The following is a 20,162-nucleotide window of genomic DNA, read 5'->3' as shown; positions in this document are numbered from 1 at the left end:
AAAAATTTTAAGTTGTTCTTTTTGACAGAATAATTTTTTTATAGTTATTATAGAGAATTAATAACACTTTTTTTAGAAGAAGAATTAATAACACTTAATATCATAAGAAGATTAATCAAAATACAATAGTTCAAAAGCAGCTAATAATTTATCCCTGTGGCATGCAAAAAAAATATAAGTCATTCATTGCACGTAAATATCTTTTTGTTACTCTAAAATCTCAAAAACTGAAAATTCACTCATTCTCCTATCAAATTAGATCCTCTTCAGCATCCACAGCAAAATATAAGAACGAAAGTCGAAATACAGAAACAATGAAGAGAGGAAGCCAAAGAATAATAGAGATAAAAATAACATTGGAGATAAAGGAGCCGAAAAGGGACTCAAAGAGGAGTGTTACAGAGGATCCAAGTCCTTCTCATATACTATCAATGAGATCCACGCATAAAATTCTCTAACACTCATCGCAGGTAAACATGTATTTTATTGGTAGGAATCAAAGATAAGTATTAGAGATTTATAACAACTCACACATGTTAAATTAACTAAGCTAGAGTTTATTAGTTGTGTGTACACATCTTTTGTCCATCTATTTTTCTTTTCTTATAGTATTTCTTGCCTCTCTTTATATACCATGTAAAGCCAAACGGTTTACTATTTACATCCCTTTTTCTTATTCATGGAATTGTCAAGTTTGTAATTTTTAGTATTTATTTAAAATTTTGGTTTATTTTATCTAAGCAGAAATATGTATATTAACTTTTAAAATGTCATCCATAAACGAAAATCAATTCTTTTAAATTAACTTATTTTAAAATCAATTTCGGTAAAATCTAAACCAAGCAATCCTGAAGAAACCAACTAGAAAAGTTAACCGAACTAATATTGTGTGTCATCCTCTGCTAGCAAATGGCCAACTTGTGTTTGGTTGAAAAAAGGAAAGACACTGAAAACAGAAAGAGTTTCTTTGATAAAAAATATAATTTTTATTTTAACTTTTATTCCGGTGCATACATGTTAGTAAATGATTTGTCGGGCAAAAGTATGAATGATATTTTATTTTCAACCATGTCAACTTTAATGAACCAAATGGGTGTAAAATAATTCTCCCTCTAAATGTCCCCACCTGGTCAACTAGACACCTTAAATCTTTATGAAAATCATTATATAAATTGCACTTATCACTATAATTAGATTTTCCTGGTGTTCCACTAGTCTTAGTGGAGAAGGCTTCTAACCAGGAACCTTTTTGACTTCTTCCACTTACATTTGAGGCCCTCCAACAATTTACGTTAGACCTGACCAAATACATTATTCCTTGAGTGTGTTCTTCAATCTTCACTACCACCAGTCACATTTCATTCAGCAAACAACCCTTTTAAAACCAAAATGGCATAGGCATGCATGTTAAAAAGAATTAAACCCAACTTACAAAATATAGGGATGATACTGAAATTGAAGTAACCTACCAAATTCATTCCTAAGAAATTTGACTATAGACACAATAATCCTTTAAGCATATGAAAGTCCTACTCTAGTCGTTAAAACTTACAAATGTGAATCATATTGGTCCCTACTTTAAGATTGAAATGACCGAGATATGTAAATTTTGAAAACTAGTGTGAAAATTTTAAATTATTGGACCAATCTATCCTACCTTACAATGCTCAAGGACAAATTCGGGGTTCACTCTTGTGAAATTGTAACCATATAACTTGGAATGATTAGAGGTATTTGTAAGACACGTGAGAAATGGGATCATCACTCCTGCACTGCATGTATTTCATTGCAACTACTGCTAATGAAGCCGTCATCTTGTCACACCAAATGACAACTATGAAAAATAATATAGCAAAAAAAAAAATTAAGATCAGAAAGATAAAGACTTGACCAACCAACAACGGTGCTAGTTATCAAAAACTCAACATGCACAGAAAGGAGACAACTACAAAGGTAAAATATTTATTTAACTAGACAGATTGTTGAAACAGCTGTAGATGTGGTCAGCACTATTCACGAACAGTATAAAACCCTACAGATTTTGTTGAGGTGTATGTAAACAAAAAGCTGCACACTGGCAGCCCACCAAAAGCTTAAATTGACAAAATACAAGTTTCTTCAGATTGGATGGATGCTAAGAATAAGTTACAGCCACTTCCACCCAACAAAGTGTACAGATGAAGCATGCATAACAAGGGTTATAGTATGCATTGCTAAGCAGTCAGGTCTACTCCTCAATCAGGCTTTAACCTCCTGGCCTGTAGATGGGGCTTCATCTTTCTCAGCATCCTCTTCTCCGTCCTCCTCGTCATCTGCTTCATCAGCTAGTTTTGTCAGTTCTTCCTGAATCATCAGCTTTATAGATGCCTTTTTAGGAGTGAGATCCATATCAAATTGCTTAGCTGAAAAATGAGGAGCAACTTTGTTAGGCACCTAATTTAAAGTTATGGTCTTATATTTTTCATTTTTATTTGTAAATAGTATTAAGACTATACACAGCAAACTATACATCCTCAATGTCGTGTTTGATTTAGAGGATGGAAATAAAAGAAAAATATTTGAATTAAAAGTAGAGTGTAAAAGGTGCAGGAGGACCCACATCAAACCAACATTATTTCTCCCCTATTTCTCTCCCCCTCCCCTTATATAGTATTAAGATTATACAAAGCAAACTATACATCCTTAATGTCGTGTTTGATTTAGAGGATGGAAATAGAAGAAAAATATTTGAATTAAAAGTAGAGTGTAAAAGGTGCAGGAGGACCCACATAAAACCAATATTATTTCTCCCCTATTTCTCTCCCCCTCCCCTCAAATAAACACAGCCTAAAATTAAATATCCTTGATCATTCATGGGAAAGAGCTCTTGTGAATTATGTCATCCAGATTTTGAGGATAATACAATTCACTTGATAATTCAATATCCAGAAACAGATGCATACAAAAGAACTTGTTCTCAAAGGCACAAAAGTAGCACTTACTGAGAAAAGGTATAAATTATAAATTTGAGCAAAAAAAAAAAAGTAATAAGGATCCATACCAAGTTGCTTCAGAATGTCAGTAAATGTTGCCTGCAAAACAGAAAAAAAAATGTTTTAATTTTAGAAAAGACAGAATATAAAGTAGAGACACTAAATACAACATTAACATTGTCTGGTTCGTGGCCATAAACACCATCTTTTTATAGCAATAAGATGGCCTGCAACAATGACAAAGTAGTCCACTTCAGCAACAGCATCATAAATGCAATATTCAATATTAGATCTAAGAATTCTACAAATTCCACTTGCAATATGAAGGAATTGTATAGATGCCAACAATATTACAAGGTTTGATATGTAGCAAATCTGCTGCCACATTCCAGCCTTCCAGGCATGTACTGCACATGTTTAATAATCCATCTCTCTGACTTGACAGATTATGTCAATGACTAAAGCATCGATTACTGGGTCATGCCGTATCCAATTATCCATACATAAGTTGGTTGAAAGGTAAATAAATATCTTAATTGTTCTAGTAGCATTGACAGAGAAAAGGCCAATTTACCTTAACCTAGGGTTATTTGTCAAGCTTTCAAGGAGGATTTTGACAGTATCTCAGTTAAGATACAATATGAAGTAGAACAATAAGCCTATAAATAGTTTTGCAATGCTTCATCTATGTATTACAAACAGCAACAAAGCCTTTACACCCCCTAACTGGGCTCAGCTACCTAAATCAAACAATTGCATAATGTTTTGTCATAAATCATGTTTATAATTATTGACCTTTAAACCCTTAATCGTTTCACTGATAGTTTGATCTCCCTCTGCCCCTAGCAATTGGGCAACCCTCCATCTGATTTACTCTCTTTGTTGGAGCTTTTACAAGTCTTCTCACCACATGCCCAAACCACCTAATACAAGTTTCTACTTTCAACCTTTTCTCTAATGCAATCATTCCTAATCCTATCACATCTAATTTGTCCACACATTCAATGCAATATTCTCATCTCTACTACATTGAGTTCCACTATCTTTAGCTATGTAAACATAAAATTCAACTAGTCACTGAATTATGTAAATTTTATTTCAAGTTTTCAACATCTTACCGTATTGAAGTCAACTTCTTTAAGAATTTTACATATCGCATCACGTAACTGATTATCACTAGGGCTTGACTTCTCTTTCTTCTTGCCTTTTCCTTTAGTGACTTTTTCTGCTTGATACAACAGAGATATTTTATAATGTACATGGGATGAAGATAATTACACAAAAATCATTATAAGTTTTTCAATTAAAAAACATTTGCATTTAAACTGATGGAAATGGAAAAATAAATGTGCAGACTACCAATGCCTTAATATTTAGTTTCAGCTAAAAAATACTTTTTACTAGAACACAACAGTTATTCAAATCAGAACATTTTCAAATGAAATAATGGCAATAGCAAAGGAGAACTCAAGATATCTACCAGTTTTCTCTTTGGATGTAGACTTTGTTGGTGTTGACCTCTTCTGCTTTCCTCCTTTCTCATTTTTCTTCCTTGAAAAGACCTTTGGATTTGGACTTTCATCACTATCATCATCAATCTTCTGCTTTCCTCCTTTCTCATTTTTCTTCTTCCTTGAAAATACCTTTGGATTTGGACTTTCATCACTATCATCATCAGTCTTATGCTTTCCTCCTTTCTCATTTTTCTTCTTCCTTGAAAAGACCTTTGGATTTGGACTTTCATCACTGTCATCATCAGACTTTGAGAGGTTGAATGATGCTTTCTTAGGTGTTCTTTTATGTGGTGATCGAGTTTTAGTTGCAACTGTAATTTTCTCAATTTTACTTTTCTTAGCAGATTCTTTCTTAGTGGATGATGTTTTAGAAGGTTTTTTCTTTTCTTTTGTATCTTCAGATTCACTCCCAGAATCACTTTTGTCTTCACTTTCAGATTTCTCTGGTGTTTCATCCTCAGATTTGTTAGGAACACCATTTTCATTTTCCTCCTCATTTTCTTCATCTCTCTCTTCTTCCTCTGACTCATCTTCTGCGTCACTTGTACTCTTTCTCCGCACTACTGAAGAATCTTCATTTTTCTTCTGACTCTGAAAAATACATGCCAAAAAAGTTAAGCAAAAGAAAACCAAATAACAAAGGAGAAGATCCCAGTAAAAACGAACTAAAACTGCCAAGATCACTTATGTTGATACTATATTCTGAATAATATGGGATTAGATTAACATGAAAAAGCAATATAACACACAGCACTGATACTAAATTATACCAACAAGCAATTAAGCACTAGTATAGTAGTACTATACCACAAGCCCATCCCAATACAACAATATTGTGGGGGGGAGGGGGGGGGGGGGGTATAATAGAAACATAAAATTGAAACTAAGAACAGTTTTGTCAAACCACAACTATTTAAATTTTCTAAAAGCTTAATTCATTTTACCTTATTTACTTTTCCTATAAGTGCTTAGGGAGAAGTTTATCCAAACGGGCTAAATAGATTTGTTAGAACATAAAAGATAAAAATAGAAAAACTATTTTCCTCAATAGAGGGGAAGTTGGTAGTCTTTTTCTTTTTGTTAAAATCACATTTCAAATTCCTGCAGTTAAAGGAGTGAGCTATTACCTTCACAGAACGTCTTGAAGTTGTCGCAGATCTTGATGAACCCCGTTTTACAACACGCTTGCGCTTTGTTCCCTTACTGGGCTGATAATAGTTAAAAATAAATAATATGAATATTGTGACCAAAATATAGTTATCTAGGTAAAAAGAAATTACCACAACATACGGAAAAAAAATTGAAACACAAAAGAATAAAGAAAACCTTGTCTTTTTCCGCAAGTAACACAGTTGTGGTTGCATGAGGGGCAACTAAAAAATCTATAAGCTTAGCAATAATATCTTCCTGCATAAGTAGAAATCTATAAGCAATAATAGGGCTGTGTTAAATGGTATTAGTCAAAACACATCAATAATGCTTGACCAACACACCTTCCTTGATGTTGCCTTGTTAATTGTTATGTCAAGCACATCACAGAATTCCAGTAACTTCTCTTTATTACACTTGTCAAGTTTTTCTTTTACTTTAATCCTTTGCTTTTCCTGCAGTAACAATATTTGGACGTTAGAAACTTCAGCAGATGAAGGACTTCAATCAGAAAAGCAAGAAATCAGTAAAAGAACTTACTATCAACAAAACCCTATGATTGTAACTCTTAATATACAAAGGTAATAATTACCTCATTGTCACGCCACACGAAACCAGAAAACCTTGATATATTACTCTTGATCTCAACTGCCTGAGAAAGAGTAAAAAGAGGATTCACATGAAAGCATAATAACATTAGTGTGACATTTTAACACCAGGTAAGTTTTGAGTGTTTAACATTTTAACAATCTTGGCAGCCACTACCCCATATCATGAACTATAGAGGTGGCATAATACAAAAAGTCAAAAACTAAAATAAAAGTCAATGGAGGTGGCATAACAGCTGTATCAAAAAACACAGATAGTAAATGAAGTAAGACATACCTTTCCTCTCCTTCCAAAGAGAATTGTATGGAGCAATTTGAACGTATCTTCAGTCTTCCTTCTAGATAACTTAAATGCCACTAAAGCAGAAAATGCAACAAGAGTCATAAAGTTTTAGCTGTTCTAAAGAAGAAGAAACATGCATCCACACTTCACAACATAATGAATGTATATAAGAACAAAAATTAATAAATCCCCCATATATCAAGTCAACTTTATTTAAATATTCATAACAGGAACCTTTTCTGTTACTGCTAAATTATGGTCAATTAAATAGTTCACTATGTTCTCCCATTATCTCGAGTGCTAAAGATTCCATAGACCCAATAGTTAAATGACATTAAATAAGATAAACTATAATTAGCTGATAATTCATTTGCCATTAAGAGTGAAAGGAAGGAGATTGGATATTCCCAAAGTTTGTGTCATTATTATTGACATTTAAGGTACAATAGGAGGGAAAAAGGAATATACATACACAAACATTTTTCCCTTTTAATAGGAAAAGAAGGCAAGCAAAAAGTTGACAATTTTATTAATGGATTAAAGTTCACAAGAAATTCAAATCAGTATACACTAATGGATTTTGACAATAGCATTATCAATGTAACAGCTAATGTTGTAAGTAAGGAACATCAACTCATGACAATCTGCAGGGTGAGGGGCTCAATATTTTGGGGGGAAATATGTAGTTAAGCATATCTCCTTGGTTCACATAATCATTGAATTGAAGTGTCACAATAACCCTATAATTTCAAAATCTTCAATCAGCCATCTCTACAAATCACATTCTTGACCATAAATGGATAAGTATAGAAACAATATATCTGGCACATTTCTTGCCTGATATTTATGTTAAATGTTAAATTCAATTCATACAATTTTATCAAGATTTTGTCATAAACCCAAGAAGAATGTGGAATACTTATGCAAGAACATTATGCATTATATTAACTTCTGTTGCTTGAGTATATACAGAAGGGAATTAAAACACCATTATCGAACAAGAATTCAAAAAAGGAAAGCACCATACCATTTGGTATATTTTTTAAAGGTGTACCACGACCCTACAATTTGAAAGAGAAGCTGTAAGCAAATTAAGTTAAAATAAATGCATATTTAAGGGTAAATATTTCAAATGTGATACTGAAAACAAATACCTTTTCAATGAGAAATTCTTTGGTTGCATCTTTATCAATTGATGCTACCAACCTCTCCACTGACTTCCTTTCCCGCACAGGGCGTTCAATAGTAGGAGTCCTTGGCTCTGTTTTCTTTGGTTCCTTTCTTTTTTCTTTCACTTTCTCCCCATCGATCTTCCCTATCCCACGTTTTTTTGATCCTTTCTTACCCTTACTATCTTCTGCCTTCTCTTCTTCTTTTGACTTATCAATATTATCCTTATCCTCATCTTCATCCTCCTCCATCGCCACGTCTTTTTTCTCCTTTTCATCGCTCTCCTCCTCCTGAATGCCACCCTCTACTTCCATAGCATCTACTTCTGGTTTCTCAGCTTGCACTTTTTCATTTTCTTGTTTACCTTTAATTGTTTCCTTAACCTTGGTGTCTTCATCCATTTTATCAGTCTCAGATATATGATCATCTTTCTTATCCTCTTCTATTTCTTTCAACTCATCACCTTTTTTATCTTCTACTACTTCTTTCACACCATCAATTTCCTTATCCTCCTTGACTTCTTTCACATCATCAACTTCCTTATCCTCTATGACTTCTTTCACACCATCAACTTCCTTATCCTCTTCTACTTCTTCCACCCTATCTTGTTTCTTATCCTCATTTACTGCTTCCACCCCATCTTTTTTATCCTCCTTTACTTCTTCAACCCCATATTCTTTCGTATCCTCTTTTGCTTCTTCCACTCCATCTTCTTTGTTATCCTTTTTTACTTCTTCCACCCCTTCTTCTATCTTATCCTCTTTAGCTTCTTTCACCCCATCTTCTTTCTTATCCTCTTTTGCTTCTTTCACAACAACAATTTTCTTGTCCTCTTCTACCTTTTCCACACCATCAGCTTTCTTATCTTCAATTTCTTTTACAATATTCTCTTTGATTCCATTGTTCTCCAAGACTTTTCCTCCATCAGTTTCCAAGTCCTTTTTCTCAGTAGTTTCATCCAAAGTTTTCTCCTGCAAGCTCTTTCCATTTGAATCAGTCTTGGAAACTTCATTCGCTGGTTCTTCCTCACCCATACTGATATTAATTACAGTAATTATACAAACTTATTATTTCGTAAACACGCAGTGCCCTACACTGTTAAATAGCACAACTGAAGCCTACCTGGAAAATTAAAAAAACACATCATTTAGTATAGGTATGACAAACACTCAAACAGCAAAGTGCAAATAAAGAGGGGAAAATAAACGATAAAAACTAGCTACAATGGAAGGGCATTCTGAGAAGGCAAATATTTTAAAATTGAACCCAAGGTTATTGATAGGATGCTATAGCAGCACAGCAGCAGTTGGACTCTACAAAGCAGCCGTCAAGGGGAGTTCTCATGGTCATGGTCGTGGATGAGTTGCAGGCTGCATGCTATAGCACAATGCAATGTTTTAAATCCTGGATAGCAGTGAATAACGGCTGGCTTAAAAAATGCTCTAGTGGCATAGCCACAATTTTTAAATTTTTTACATAGTTTACATAATGTATAGTATATATAAATTCTCATAAATGGTAAAAATTACTCAAAATTAATGACATTCATGTTAAAAATAAAAAGTCATGTGTCTTAAACAAATCATACAAGTAAATATCAACAAAAGTCAAATACAAGTTTCCTAGATAGGATTCATCATCATCTTCCAAATCCAAGTTTTCTTTATCATTTTCACCACTATTACAGCTGTAGATTTTATTTTTGGATATTGAAATCCCAAAAATAGCCCCACAAAAGCCCTAATGTCTCCATCAGAGGTTTTTTGAATAAACACATAGCGCTGCTATGTCTGCTATTCAACCTGCTATATGGTCCACTATGGCCTCCCCTATGGCAGGTAGGGGGTGCTCCACATTGATAAGGTACTATAGCACGCTATTTAAAACCCTGGCACCATGGTGATGATGGGTTTCAAAAAAGCCCATTTTGCCCCTGCTCCAGCATCGTTTTGACACTTTTTGAGTGCTAAAAATGAGACTTTACCCTTGGTTAACAGCGTCAATAGATTCACAAAAAACGTGATACAAATACAATACGTGTGATTCAACGTGATTCTCATATTCAGCAATATAGATGGGTACAGGAATTGTTTTGGGTGCTGAGTCCCACCTTGAATCACCTGAATCAAATGACTTGGATCACAACAATTTTCTGTATCGCAAGATTCTGTTCAAGTGAAGAAATCCATATCAGTGAGAGAGAAAGTGATAAAACTGAAAGCTAAGAAACTGTTACTGTATTATGAAATTGGTTAGTTACAACAGAATACACAACAGTGTATTTATAGAGAATTCTAACTACATAACAGTTAGTCTAACTAACTAACTATTATGCTGATTCTGGAATGACTCCGCTGCTAACTAACTGTCTGTATAACTGATTAACTGTTATGCTGCGTCAATAATGACTCAGCTGCTAACTAACTAACTGTCTATATCTGTTATTCACCCCTCAAACACAGAGTGCTCTGAAACGCAGTGAAATAAAGCACTCTGAGTTTGGACCTCAAATCCAGAAAAGATTGCTTGGCAAGAGGCTTTGTCAACACATCAGCTAGTTGAGCATAGGCAGGCACATGACACACCAGCAGGGATTTATCCAAAACTTTTTCTCTCACATAAAATATGTCTAGTTCCATGTGTTTTGTCCTTGAATGAAGAACAGGATTATGACTCAAGGCAACAGTGCTGAGATTATCACAGTAGACAGCTGGAGTAGTGATTTTAATACAGAGTTCTCTTAGTAAGGATTGAATCCATAGAAGTTCTGATGCAGTAACAGTCAGGCTTCGATATTCAGCTTCTATCGTTGATCGAGCAACAGAAGTTTGCTTCTTTGACCACCAAGAAACAGGATTAGGACCAAAGAAAATACAGCCCCCTGAAATTGATCTTCTGTCAACCATATCCATTCGCCAATCAGAATCACAAAAAGCTTCTAAAGTATAGGTTCTCCTTGAGGAGCAGATTTTAAAGACAACCCATAGTCTATAGTAAACTTCAGATACCTTAAAATACGCATGGCAGCCTTCCAATGTTCCTCCATGGGTTCTGACATAAACTGACAGACCTTGTTTACACTGTAACTTAGTTCTGGCCTAGTTACAGTGATGTACTAAAGTGCCCCAAAAATTGACCGATAGAGAATAGCATCAGCAACAGGGACTAAAACAATCTTGGTTGTGCCATGTTTAGTTAACTTAAGATCAGAGGGCAGAGCAGTGAGGATAGGTTTGGCATCCAACCATCTTAGCCTTTTCAAGTAGATCACGAATGTATTTAGCTTGAGATAACAACAAAGAACCATTACTCAAATGTTTTACTTCAATACCCAGAAAATAATCCAAATTACCTAGTTGTTTAAGGGCAAAGACAGCATGTAGTTTGGTAATTAATTTTAGAATAAGAACAGAAGATGACCCTGTGATGGTAATATCATCAACATATATCAACAGATAAAGGCAGTCAAAAACAGTTTTGAACACTAGAAGGGATGGATCACACTTGCTTTGAACAAAGCCAAAAATCAGAAGTGTTTTGCTTAACCTTTCATACCAGGCCCTAGGTGCCTGTTTTAAGCCATAGATAGCTTTCTTGAGTTTGCAGACCATACTTTTATCAGAACCAGCAAACCCAGGTGGCTGTGTCATGTAGACCTCTTCTTCCAAATACTCATTAAGAAAAAGCATTGTTCACATCAATTTGCAGGATAGACCAGTGATGAGTAAGAGCTATAGTCAGCTTGATTCTGATTGTGACAGGTTTCACAACAGGTGAAAAAGTTTCTGAATAATCCTGACCAGGAATTTGATTAAACCCCTTGGCCACCAACCAAGCTTTATACTTCAAGATAGAGCCACCAGGATTCTGTTTTACCCTGAAAGCCCACTTGCAGCCAATGGCTTTTCTGCCTGAGGGTAAGGGGACCAGAGACCAAGTGTTATTGGCCATAAGAGTACTGTACTCTTGCTGCATAGCTTCCTTCCACTCAAGAGATGAGAGAGCATGTTTAACAGAAGTAGATTCAGCAGTAGTTAGAAGTAAAGTAGGATGTAACCGAGGGCAGACAATACCTAACTTTGATCTAGTTTGCATGGGATGTGTATTTGGAGGTTGAGAAGGAGGATGAGAGGATAAAGCAGTAGAGTGAGAAGACTCATCATTCACTGGAGTAGAGGATGCAGCTTGTTCAGTGGGAACAAGCTAAGGAGAATTCAACTCAACAGATTGAGACAATGAACCAAGTGACTCTATAGACTCTATAGAATGAGAAGGAGGATTAGGATGAGCAGTAGGTATAGGAAGGACACCAAGAGGAAGTAATTGAGAAGGAACACTAGAAGGGGGGGATGAAACATGAGCCTTAGCAACAGAAAAAGGGAAGCTGGATTCATTGAAAATAACATCATGAGACAGAAAAATCTTGCCCTTTGAATCAAGACATTTATATCTTTTATGATGAGGTGAATACCCCAAAAAAGTACAAGGACTGGACCTGAAATCAAGTTTATGGTTATTAAAGGACCTTAGATGAGGAAAGCACATACACCCAAACACTTTTAGAAAAGAATAATCAGGATATTTGTTAAAAATCATCTCATAAGGGATAGTATTTTTGTGATAGGCAGAAGGAAGTCTATTAATGAGATAAACTGCTGTATGAAACGCATGATCCCAATAAGAAAGAGGCATGGAAGCCTGTGACAAAAGAGTTAAACCCATTTCAACAATGTACCTGTGTTTTCTTTCCACTACACCATTTTGATGGTGAGTATGAGGATAGATAAACCTATGATGAATACCTAATTGATTAAAATATTGAGTAAAAGATCTAAACTCACCCCCCCACCCCCACCCCCCAATCAGTTTGAACACTTTTAATTTTCTGGTTTAACTGTAACTCAGCAAGACTCCTAAACTGTCAGAAAGAGTTTCAGATTTATGTTTTAAAAAATAAATACAAGTGTAACGGCTATAAGCATCAACAAATGAGACATAATAATTGAAACCCATAGAAGAAAGCATAGGTGCAGGTCCCCATAGATCACAGAATATTAACTCAAGAGGAGCACAATAGACAAAATCAGAAGGATGAGAAGGAAGTCTGTGAGATTTGCCAATACAACAGGCAGTATACAATTCTTCTGTCATTTTATTGGAACAAGGTATATTACAGGTCCTAAGAACATGAGTTACAACAGCAGAACTAGGATGACCTAGTCTGTTATGCCAAAGGGAAACTAAACTATAATTACTAGTATTGAGTGCACTAGTACTGACATTATTACAATGAGAAGACAAATCTGAAAGGGAAGACATATGAACATTGGCAGCAGCCTTTCCAACAGTGAACTTGAAAGAAGAGTTCAGAAGATTTGAGAAGACATAGAGGCCATCTTGACTAAGAGCACCTCTAAGAAGGATGGAACCATCAACCTGAGATTTGACAACACAATGAGATGAGTGAAACTCAAAAAAGACATTATCTTTGGCAAACTAACTCACACTAACTAAGTTCTTAGTTATGTGAGGGACATGCAAAAGATTATTTAGAGTTAATTTAACATTAGAGGCAAAAGGAGAATTAAAAACTGTTGAACCAGTAATAGGCAAACCTTGACCATTGCCAAGGAAAACTTGCTCATTGCCCGAGGTTGGAACTTCATTCATCAAGTTCTGAGGAGATGCAGTGACATGATGAGTTGCTCCATAGTTAATGTACCAATTCTGTGATTGCTGAGTAGGATTAGCATTGGCTAAGTACGCCTGAGGAGCTTGTGCATTTTGCTGTGACTGAGACTTATTGTTCAGAGCCTGACAATTAGACCTCTGATAAGAGTAGTTTCTGTGCTGATTCAACGACTGATTCTGATTATACTGCTGAGCTACATAATTTGGATTAAACCTGTGATAGCAATCAGCTGCATCATGGTCAAACTTGTAGCAGACTTAACACTGTATTTTATACCTATCAGTATTTCCATAATTCCTGTGGTCACCATTTCCAAAAACCTTGTTCTCGTTATTTCCATAGTTTTTGTTATCATTGTTACCACAATTCCTGTCTCCTCTATACCCATAGCCAGACCTGCCACCTCTTCCTCTGGAATTAGAGGATCTGCCTCCATCATTGTGTTGAGTAAATTGCACTTGAGATGCTGAATCTTAATCAGTATCCTCTACCTTTGCTGTTTGAGCTCGAGTTAAATTCAGTGCAGGAGCAATAGCATTTTCTCTTTACTTTTCAAGCCTCTGTTCTTGAGCCAAAGGAAGAGATTGGATCTCCTCAATCATATTCACTCTACCTTTTCCTCCACCATATTCACTTGGCAAACCTTCAAGAATAACATCTATCTGTTCCTGAACAGAAACAGGCTGTCCAATGGCTAGTAAAGAATCAACAATTGTCTTTATACGAGTGAGAAATTCACCTATGGAGCATTCCCCTTTTCTGGTATTCCTAAGTTCCGTGCGAAGATATCTAGATTTTGCTTTTGTTTTAGCATGAAAGTGATTATGTATGTATCTTTTCCCATACTTGATGTGCATGAACACAGCCAACAACTTTTAACAGAATTGCCTCAAATAAGGACAACTGAAGCCAAACAAGCAGTGACTGGTCTTGATATTCCCAGGTTGCATAAGCTGGATTTTCTTTATCCATGTCTGCATCTTCTTGTGTAATATACATTGGAGGAATAAGAGGACTGACAACAAAACGCTGAAGATGATGAACCTTTAGAACAGGTTCAATTTGCTGCTTCCAAAGCAAAAAACTATCATCCGTAAGTTTAGCCATAACATGATACGCAAAATTATTGACAACACCAGAGGAGGAGTTGACTAGACCCCCGGTCATCGGAACAGCATTGATCGGCAATGACAACATAGCAAATGTAGGATGCAAAATTGAACAGAAAAAAGAAAAACAATACTGTGAACCTAATATGGAGATTACGAGAAACTTCAACACTTCAACGCTAAGATCATGATCTGAGAAAAACGCGATTAAGGAACACAAACACAAGTCACGCACGATCAAAGATGGAGATCAAAGGAGTGTGACGAACACGCAAAAAAAAAATCACGGTCAACGAAGAAACAGAATCGCAAACCAAAAACCGCATCCAAACAGGATTAAAACTCGACCGAAGAAGACACAGTAATCGGAACGCCAAACAGAACGAAAAATTGTGGATCCGCTCGAATCACACGAACAAAAATAGCGAACTGAATAGAATATGTCGGCAGAAGCAAAAAAAAAAATAGGATCAAACTGTCATTGAAGGCTTTAGGAAGCTCTAGATACCATGAAGAAATCCATATCAGTGAGAGAAAAAGAGATAAAACTGAAAGCTAAGAAACTGTTATTGTATTATGAAATTAGTTAGTTACAACTGAATACACATCCTTGATAATAGAGAATTCTAACTGCATAACAGTTAGTCTAACTAACTACCTGTCTGTATAACTGACTAACTGTTATGCTGAGTCAACAATGACTCAGCTGCTAACTAACTAACTGTCTATATCTATTATCAAGGATGCTAACTAACTAACTGTCTATATTCATGTCTGCATCTTCTTGTATAAGATACTTTGGAGGAATAAGAAGACTGACAACAACACGCTGAAGATGATGAACCTTTAGAACTGGTTCAATTTGCTGCTTCCAAAGCAAAAAATTATCATCCGTAAGTTTAGCCGTAACATAATATGCAAAATTATTGACAACACCAAAGGAGGAGTTGACTAGACCCCCAGTCACCGGAACAGCATTGATCAGCAATGACGGCATAGCAAACGCAGGATGCGAAATTTAACAGAAACAAGAAAAACACAACTGTGAACCTAATATGGAGATTACAAGAAGCAAAACTTCAACACTTCAACGCTGAGATCGTGATCTGAGAAAAACGCAATTAAGGAACACAAACACAAGTCACGCACAATCAAAGATGGAGATCAAAGGAGTGTGACGAACACGCCAAAGGAAATCGTGATCAACGAAGAAACAGAATCGCAAACCAAAAACCGCATCCGAACAGGATTAAAACTCGATCGAAGAAGACACAGTAATTGGAACGCCAAACAGAATGAAAAATCGTGGATTCGCTTGAATCACATGAACAAAAATAACAAACTGAATAGAATATGTCGGTGGAAGCAAAAAACAAATTAGGATCAAACTGCCATTGAAGGCTTTAGGAAGCTCTGGATACCATGAAGAAATACATATCAGTGAGAGAGAAAGAGATAAAACTGAAAGCTAAGAAACTGTTATTGTATTATGAAATTGGTTAGTTACAATTGAATACACACCCTTGATAATAGAGAATTCTAACTACATAACAGTTAGTCTAACTAACTACCTGTCTGTATAACTGACTAACTGTTATACTTAGTCAACAATGACTCAGCTGCTAACTAACTAACTGTCTATATCTATTATCAAGGATGGGCAAAACATGTAATTGGGTAGGGTCATACATGACCCGGTTCTGAAAAAACTGTGCCAAACGGGAGCAAAACAGCCAATCCAAACCCTCCAATGTGACCCACATAAAATATTTTAGAAAGAAACCCTATTTTTCTTTTATGCTTTCTCTGTCAATCCAAACCCAATGTGAGCCACACACTATTGTGCTACAGTGCTACATGCGCTTCAAATATTCTATGTTGCCTATTATGATATTGCTGGTTGCAATCACTATTTAAGGTCTTGCTGGTCAGTGATATCCTGCCTCTATTTTGGTATTTGTATACTTGTTGTCTCTCCTCTTTGTTGCTTTCATGTTAAAATGCTCAGATTTACGCCTTTTTAGCTATTGATCATTAATTGCTGGATATACTGTTTTTAACTATTGATAATTAATCTTTTAATTCACAATTCAAGAAATAGGCCTTCCGATTCATGATTTGAATCACAATTTGACAACCTAATGGTTAGACCAAAAAGAAAAAAAAAAAAACCTACCCCAAAAAGAACAAAAATCAGCCACAATTATGTTCTAGAAGGAGCCAAACACAAGCCTTCTTCTCTCTAACTCTTCTCCAGAGACCACCTCTTCTCTGGTGGTTTTACCGCTACTGAAATTGAGCAGCCTTCTTTTTCTCTTCTCCAGCTGTTTTCAGTCTGCTCTATTACTGTTTTCTACACTCATTTGTTACTTGTATATTTGTCTTTTGACCTATATTTTGACTTTTCAATGATAACTAAGAATATGTCACGAATTTTGAGTAAACTTGAATATTAAATGCATATCATGCATATAGTATAGATTACATATCTGTATTAAAAAAATTAAAATAGCAGCCATCACACAATAGTGCTTTCAGGGTTGGTTGCCACACGCTGTTATCCCAACATTGATAATAACTATGAATATATCTATCCCATGTCAATTAATTGCAACGAAAGCATAAAAAACAAAAATTAGACCCCCTGGTAAAACCAAAAAAGGAATGCAGTTGATGACAAACAAAAAGCCAACATGATAATACCCAACACTATCCAGCATGGGAGGGCGAATAACAAATTAACATAAAAAAAACACCAATCCTTGATTATTAATTTTGCACCATTTCCAGAGAAAATCACATCACCCCATCAAAAGGGTAACCCTATTCATGCAATTTCAAAAACAAAATTCTCCCCAGAGCACAGCAGAGCCATGGTGAGAATTGAAAAAGCTTGAAAAAATCAATTTTTCTTCTTCTTAAATACACCCAGAGAGAACCTTTGATCTCAACCATAGCCCAAACAATCAAATCAAAGTAAAGTCTTGAGTAATTCATGTTTTCCATTCAAAGCCCTAAAAATTCCTCACCCCAAATTCCCCCACCCCATGCAACAATTGACACCGGAGAACATAAAGATGCAAACTTCTAAACCTAAAACGACGCGTGAGAAGGGAAATTGGAAGGGAAGAAGCTTACAGATTCAGAGGTTGCAAGAGAAAACATCAAGAGCTTCTTCACTCACACTTCACACGTCTTTCTCTCTCTGGCACTGTCAGTAACTATGTTAGTGTGTGAGTGGGGTTATTTCGGAGAATTTAAAGTTCGGACTTCAAATGTGGATTTTAAATGCAGTTAAATTGTCATGTAAGACTCCGAAATTCGGGTGCAATGGCTCTGATGGGGTACGTACAAGATCAACGGTTGTGGTTTGAAATTCCTTTGTGTCATGCATTTCCTGTTGTATTTCTTAGATTATATGTAAGATTACATATCTGAAATTATTAATTATAACTGGGTCGATTTTTATTTTTTTTTCTGTGAGTAATGAATAATTGAATGTGCCAATGTAAGAGTACTGTTCCTCTTTATGAAATTATGATGCACAGGTAACAAAGTGGTATAGCCCAGCTCGTTGAGGGAACTGTGTTAATATCGTAAATCAAAAAGATATGATGCAAAAGGTTAAAATTAGTGATCTACCAAAAAGAAAATTTTAAAATTAGTGAATAAATCTCATGATAATCCAAAACTTAACAGTAGTTTATTAATGTAGAATGAAATGAAAATATATTTGAATATTTGAATATAGTTTGAAAATTGGTTATTTACATATTTTTTAAAGGAAATATTTTTTAATTTATATTAAATAGTTTCTTTTCTTGAAAATTATAACTGTAATTTTTTTTTATTTTTAACTTTATTATGAATTCAAATATGTAAATGAATTTATATTATAATTTTAATAATTTTATATTGTAAAAATAATATTTGATAATAAAACTAGAGGGTTAGAGAAACAATTAAGGGTTATATTTAAGAGAAAAAGAAAGAGTTAAGGGTTACATTTCAATTACAAACAAATGTTAAGTTTGTTAATTTTTAAAATAAATATTTTAAAATAATTGAAATGGTGATTCGTGATTAGATAACAGTGTAAAACTATTTTATATTATCAGTGTATGAACATTAAACTTTTTTATTAATATATAAAATATAAAAAAATTCTAGTAAGATAGTTAAAAAAAAAAAGCAATAAGTTAAGAGATTACAAGCTCAAACAATGTTGGAAGTAACATTTTATAAAATGTTTCAAACTAGTTAACTAACATATTTAAATATAAAAATCATAAAAAAAAAAAAGAACACCCTTACTCCAAATTGGTTAAACAAGTAGTCCTAACCATATAAAAAGTCAATCTTTTTATTAGACTTGATAGCCTCAAAAACACATGATCACTCTCACTATAGGGTAAACACTTTAAATTCCTCTTATCTCTAACCAACATAAATTCCTACCTTTAATCAATCTCTATTAGACTTGATAGCCTCATAACCACACCATCACTCTCACTATAGGGTAAACACTTTAAATTTCTTTTATCTCTAACTAACATAACTTCCTACCTTTCTTAAAAATAGTTAAACTCTTAGCAAACTCATGCACTAACAAAATCTTCTTCACATCATCAACTACCTAGGAATGACTAATAAATTAAACTCTCCTTCCTCCAAATCTTTTGTCTAGTTCCTTGTAACCCTTTAACTTCCTTTTCTCCATTTCCTTTTCTTACCCGTCGACAAGACTTTTCTCCATTTCCTTTTCTTTCACTCAACCCAAGTAATCTCAAAGTTGCTCTCCTATCATTAACTTCTATTTGTCCCATTGAAATTTTCTTCTTTTTTTTTTTTGCATGTGACCAAGAGGTATATGGAGCTTTTTATTTAACATCCAACCAATCCAACTCTCATTGGATTGGCCTATTATGGGGTAAAATGGTACTTCTAGTCTTGACTCCATTGTCATTGAAACATTTACCAAAGTGTCACATCCAACCACAATGTCTTCTCCAACAACTCCGCTACTATAGAGTCATTAATCATTGGTAACCCTCATCGGAATCTCCTAAACACCCCCAACCTCAACATGACTACTAACTCCACTTAACACTTTCATATTCCCAACCGCTCGCTCCATAACAATGAGAAACAAGCTAACAAAGCAAAGAATGGTATGTGTGAACTAGTGGCGGATCCATGATAAATACTTTTTACTGTGGGCAAGAAATAATAAATAATTTTTTTAAAAAAATATTGCAAGCTTTCACAAAATATATAATGTCATGACAAAAAAATCCAAAATACTTACTCATACAAATTATAATTGTTCTTTATGTATTTTCATATTTTAAAAATGTCATATACTTTTTCATAGTCAATAAAATAAAATAAAAAATAAAAAGTAAAGTTGTAATTTTAATACCAAATTATTATCTTTTATCTTATATAATATTTTACATTAATTAAAAAATCAAAATTATTCCATGGGGAAATACTAATTTTTATGGGGACAACAATAAAAATTATAAAATATATTAAAGTAAAACAAAAAATCTTGTGGGGAATATTGTTGCCCCACACCTCCTAAGGTGGATCCTCCAATGATGTGAACTCAATTGAAAATGATAACACAATCCATATCAATGGTGATCTTCACAAAGGTGCA

At 34.6% G+C, this 20,162-nt stretch overlaps 1 protein-coding gene across 6 annotated transcripts; it reads right to left on the bottom strand.

The window, feature by feature from the left end:
- Nucleotides 1-1,912: 1,912 nt before the first annotated feature.
- On the bottom strand, nt 1,913-17,769 carry LOC114423518 (DNA ligase 1-like). 6 transcript variants are annotated; one of them, XM_028390306.1, is made up of 13 exons: nt 17,636-17,763; nt 8,963-9,100; nt 7,681-8,818; nt 7,554-7,587; nt 6,521-6,600; nt 6,228-6,287; nt 5,980-6,090; nt 5,813-5,893; nt 5,614-5,694; nt 4,453-5,077; nt 4,091-4,200; nt 3,041-3,071; nt 1,913-2,402 (listed from the first exon to the last, which is right to left on the bottom strand). In XM_028390306.1, exons 3-13 carry the CDS (start codon nt 8,728-8,730, stop codon nt 2,239-2,241), a joined length of 2,427 nt encoding a protein of 808 aa, XP_028246107.1. In that variant the 5' UTR covers nt 8,731-8,818; nt 8,963-9,100; nt 17,636-17,763; the 3' UTR covers nt 1,913-2,238. The 6 variants fall into 6 exon arrangements, with proteins under 6 accessions (XP_028246107.1, XP_028246108.1, XP_028246109.1 ...); XM_028390307.1 differs by having other exon boundaries at nt 8,963-9,073; nt 17,636-17,742; XM_028390308.1 differs by lacking the exon at nt 8,963-9,100 and adding an exon at nt 9,807-9,863 and having other exon boundaries at nt 17,636-17,739.
- Between the last annotated feature and the right edge of the window lie 2,393 nt (nt 17,770-20,162).

This window comes from Glycine soja, chromosome 8, assembly GCF_004193775.1.
Source record: "Glycine soja cultivar W05 chromosome 8, ASM419377v2, whole genome shotgun sequence".
NCBI classification, from domain to species: domain Eukaryota; kingdom Viridiplantae; phylum Streptophyta; class Magnoliopsida; order Fabales; family Fabaceae; genus Glycine; species Glycine soja.
This window is presented reverse-complemented; position numbering and strand designations above follow the sequence as displayed.

Bases quoted from the DNA above. Each gene is read 5' to 3' on its own strand.
- LOC114423518 (XM_028390305.1), bottom strand. From the start codon at position 8,730: ATGGGTGAGGAAGAACCAGCGAATGAAGTTTCCAAGACTGATTCAAAT. The intron at 6,601-7,553 runs GTATGGTGCTTT...TTTCTGCTTTAG, and splicing joins TTTAAAAAATATACCAAATG to TGGCATTTAAGTTATCTAGA. The intron at 5,894-5,979 runs GTGTGTTGGTCA...CTACTTATGCAG, and splicing joins ACAAGGCAACATCAAGGAAG to GAAGATATTATTGCTAAGCT.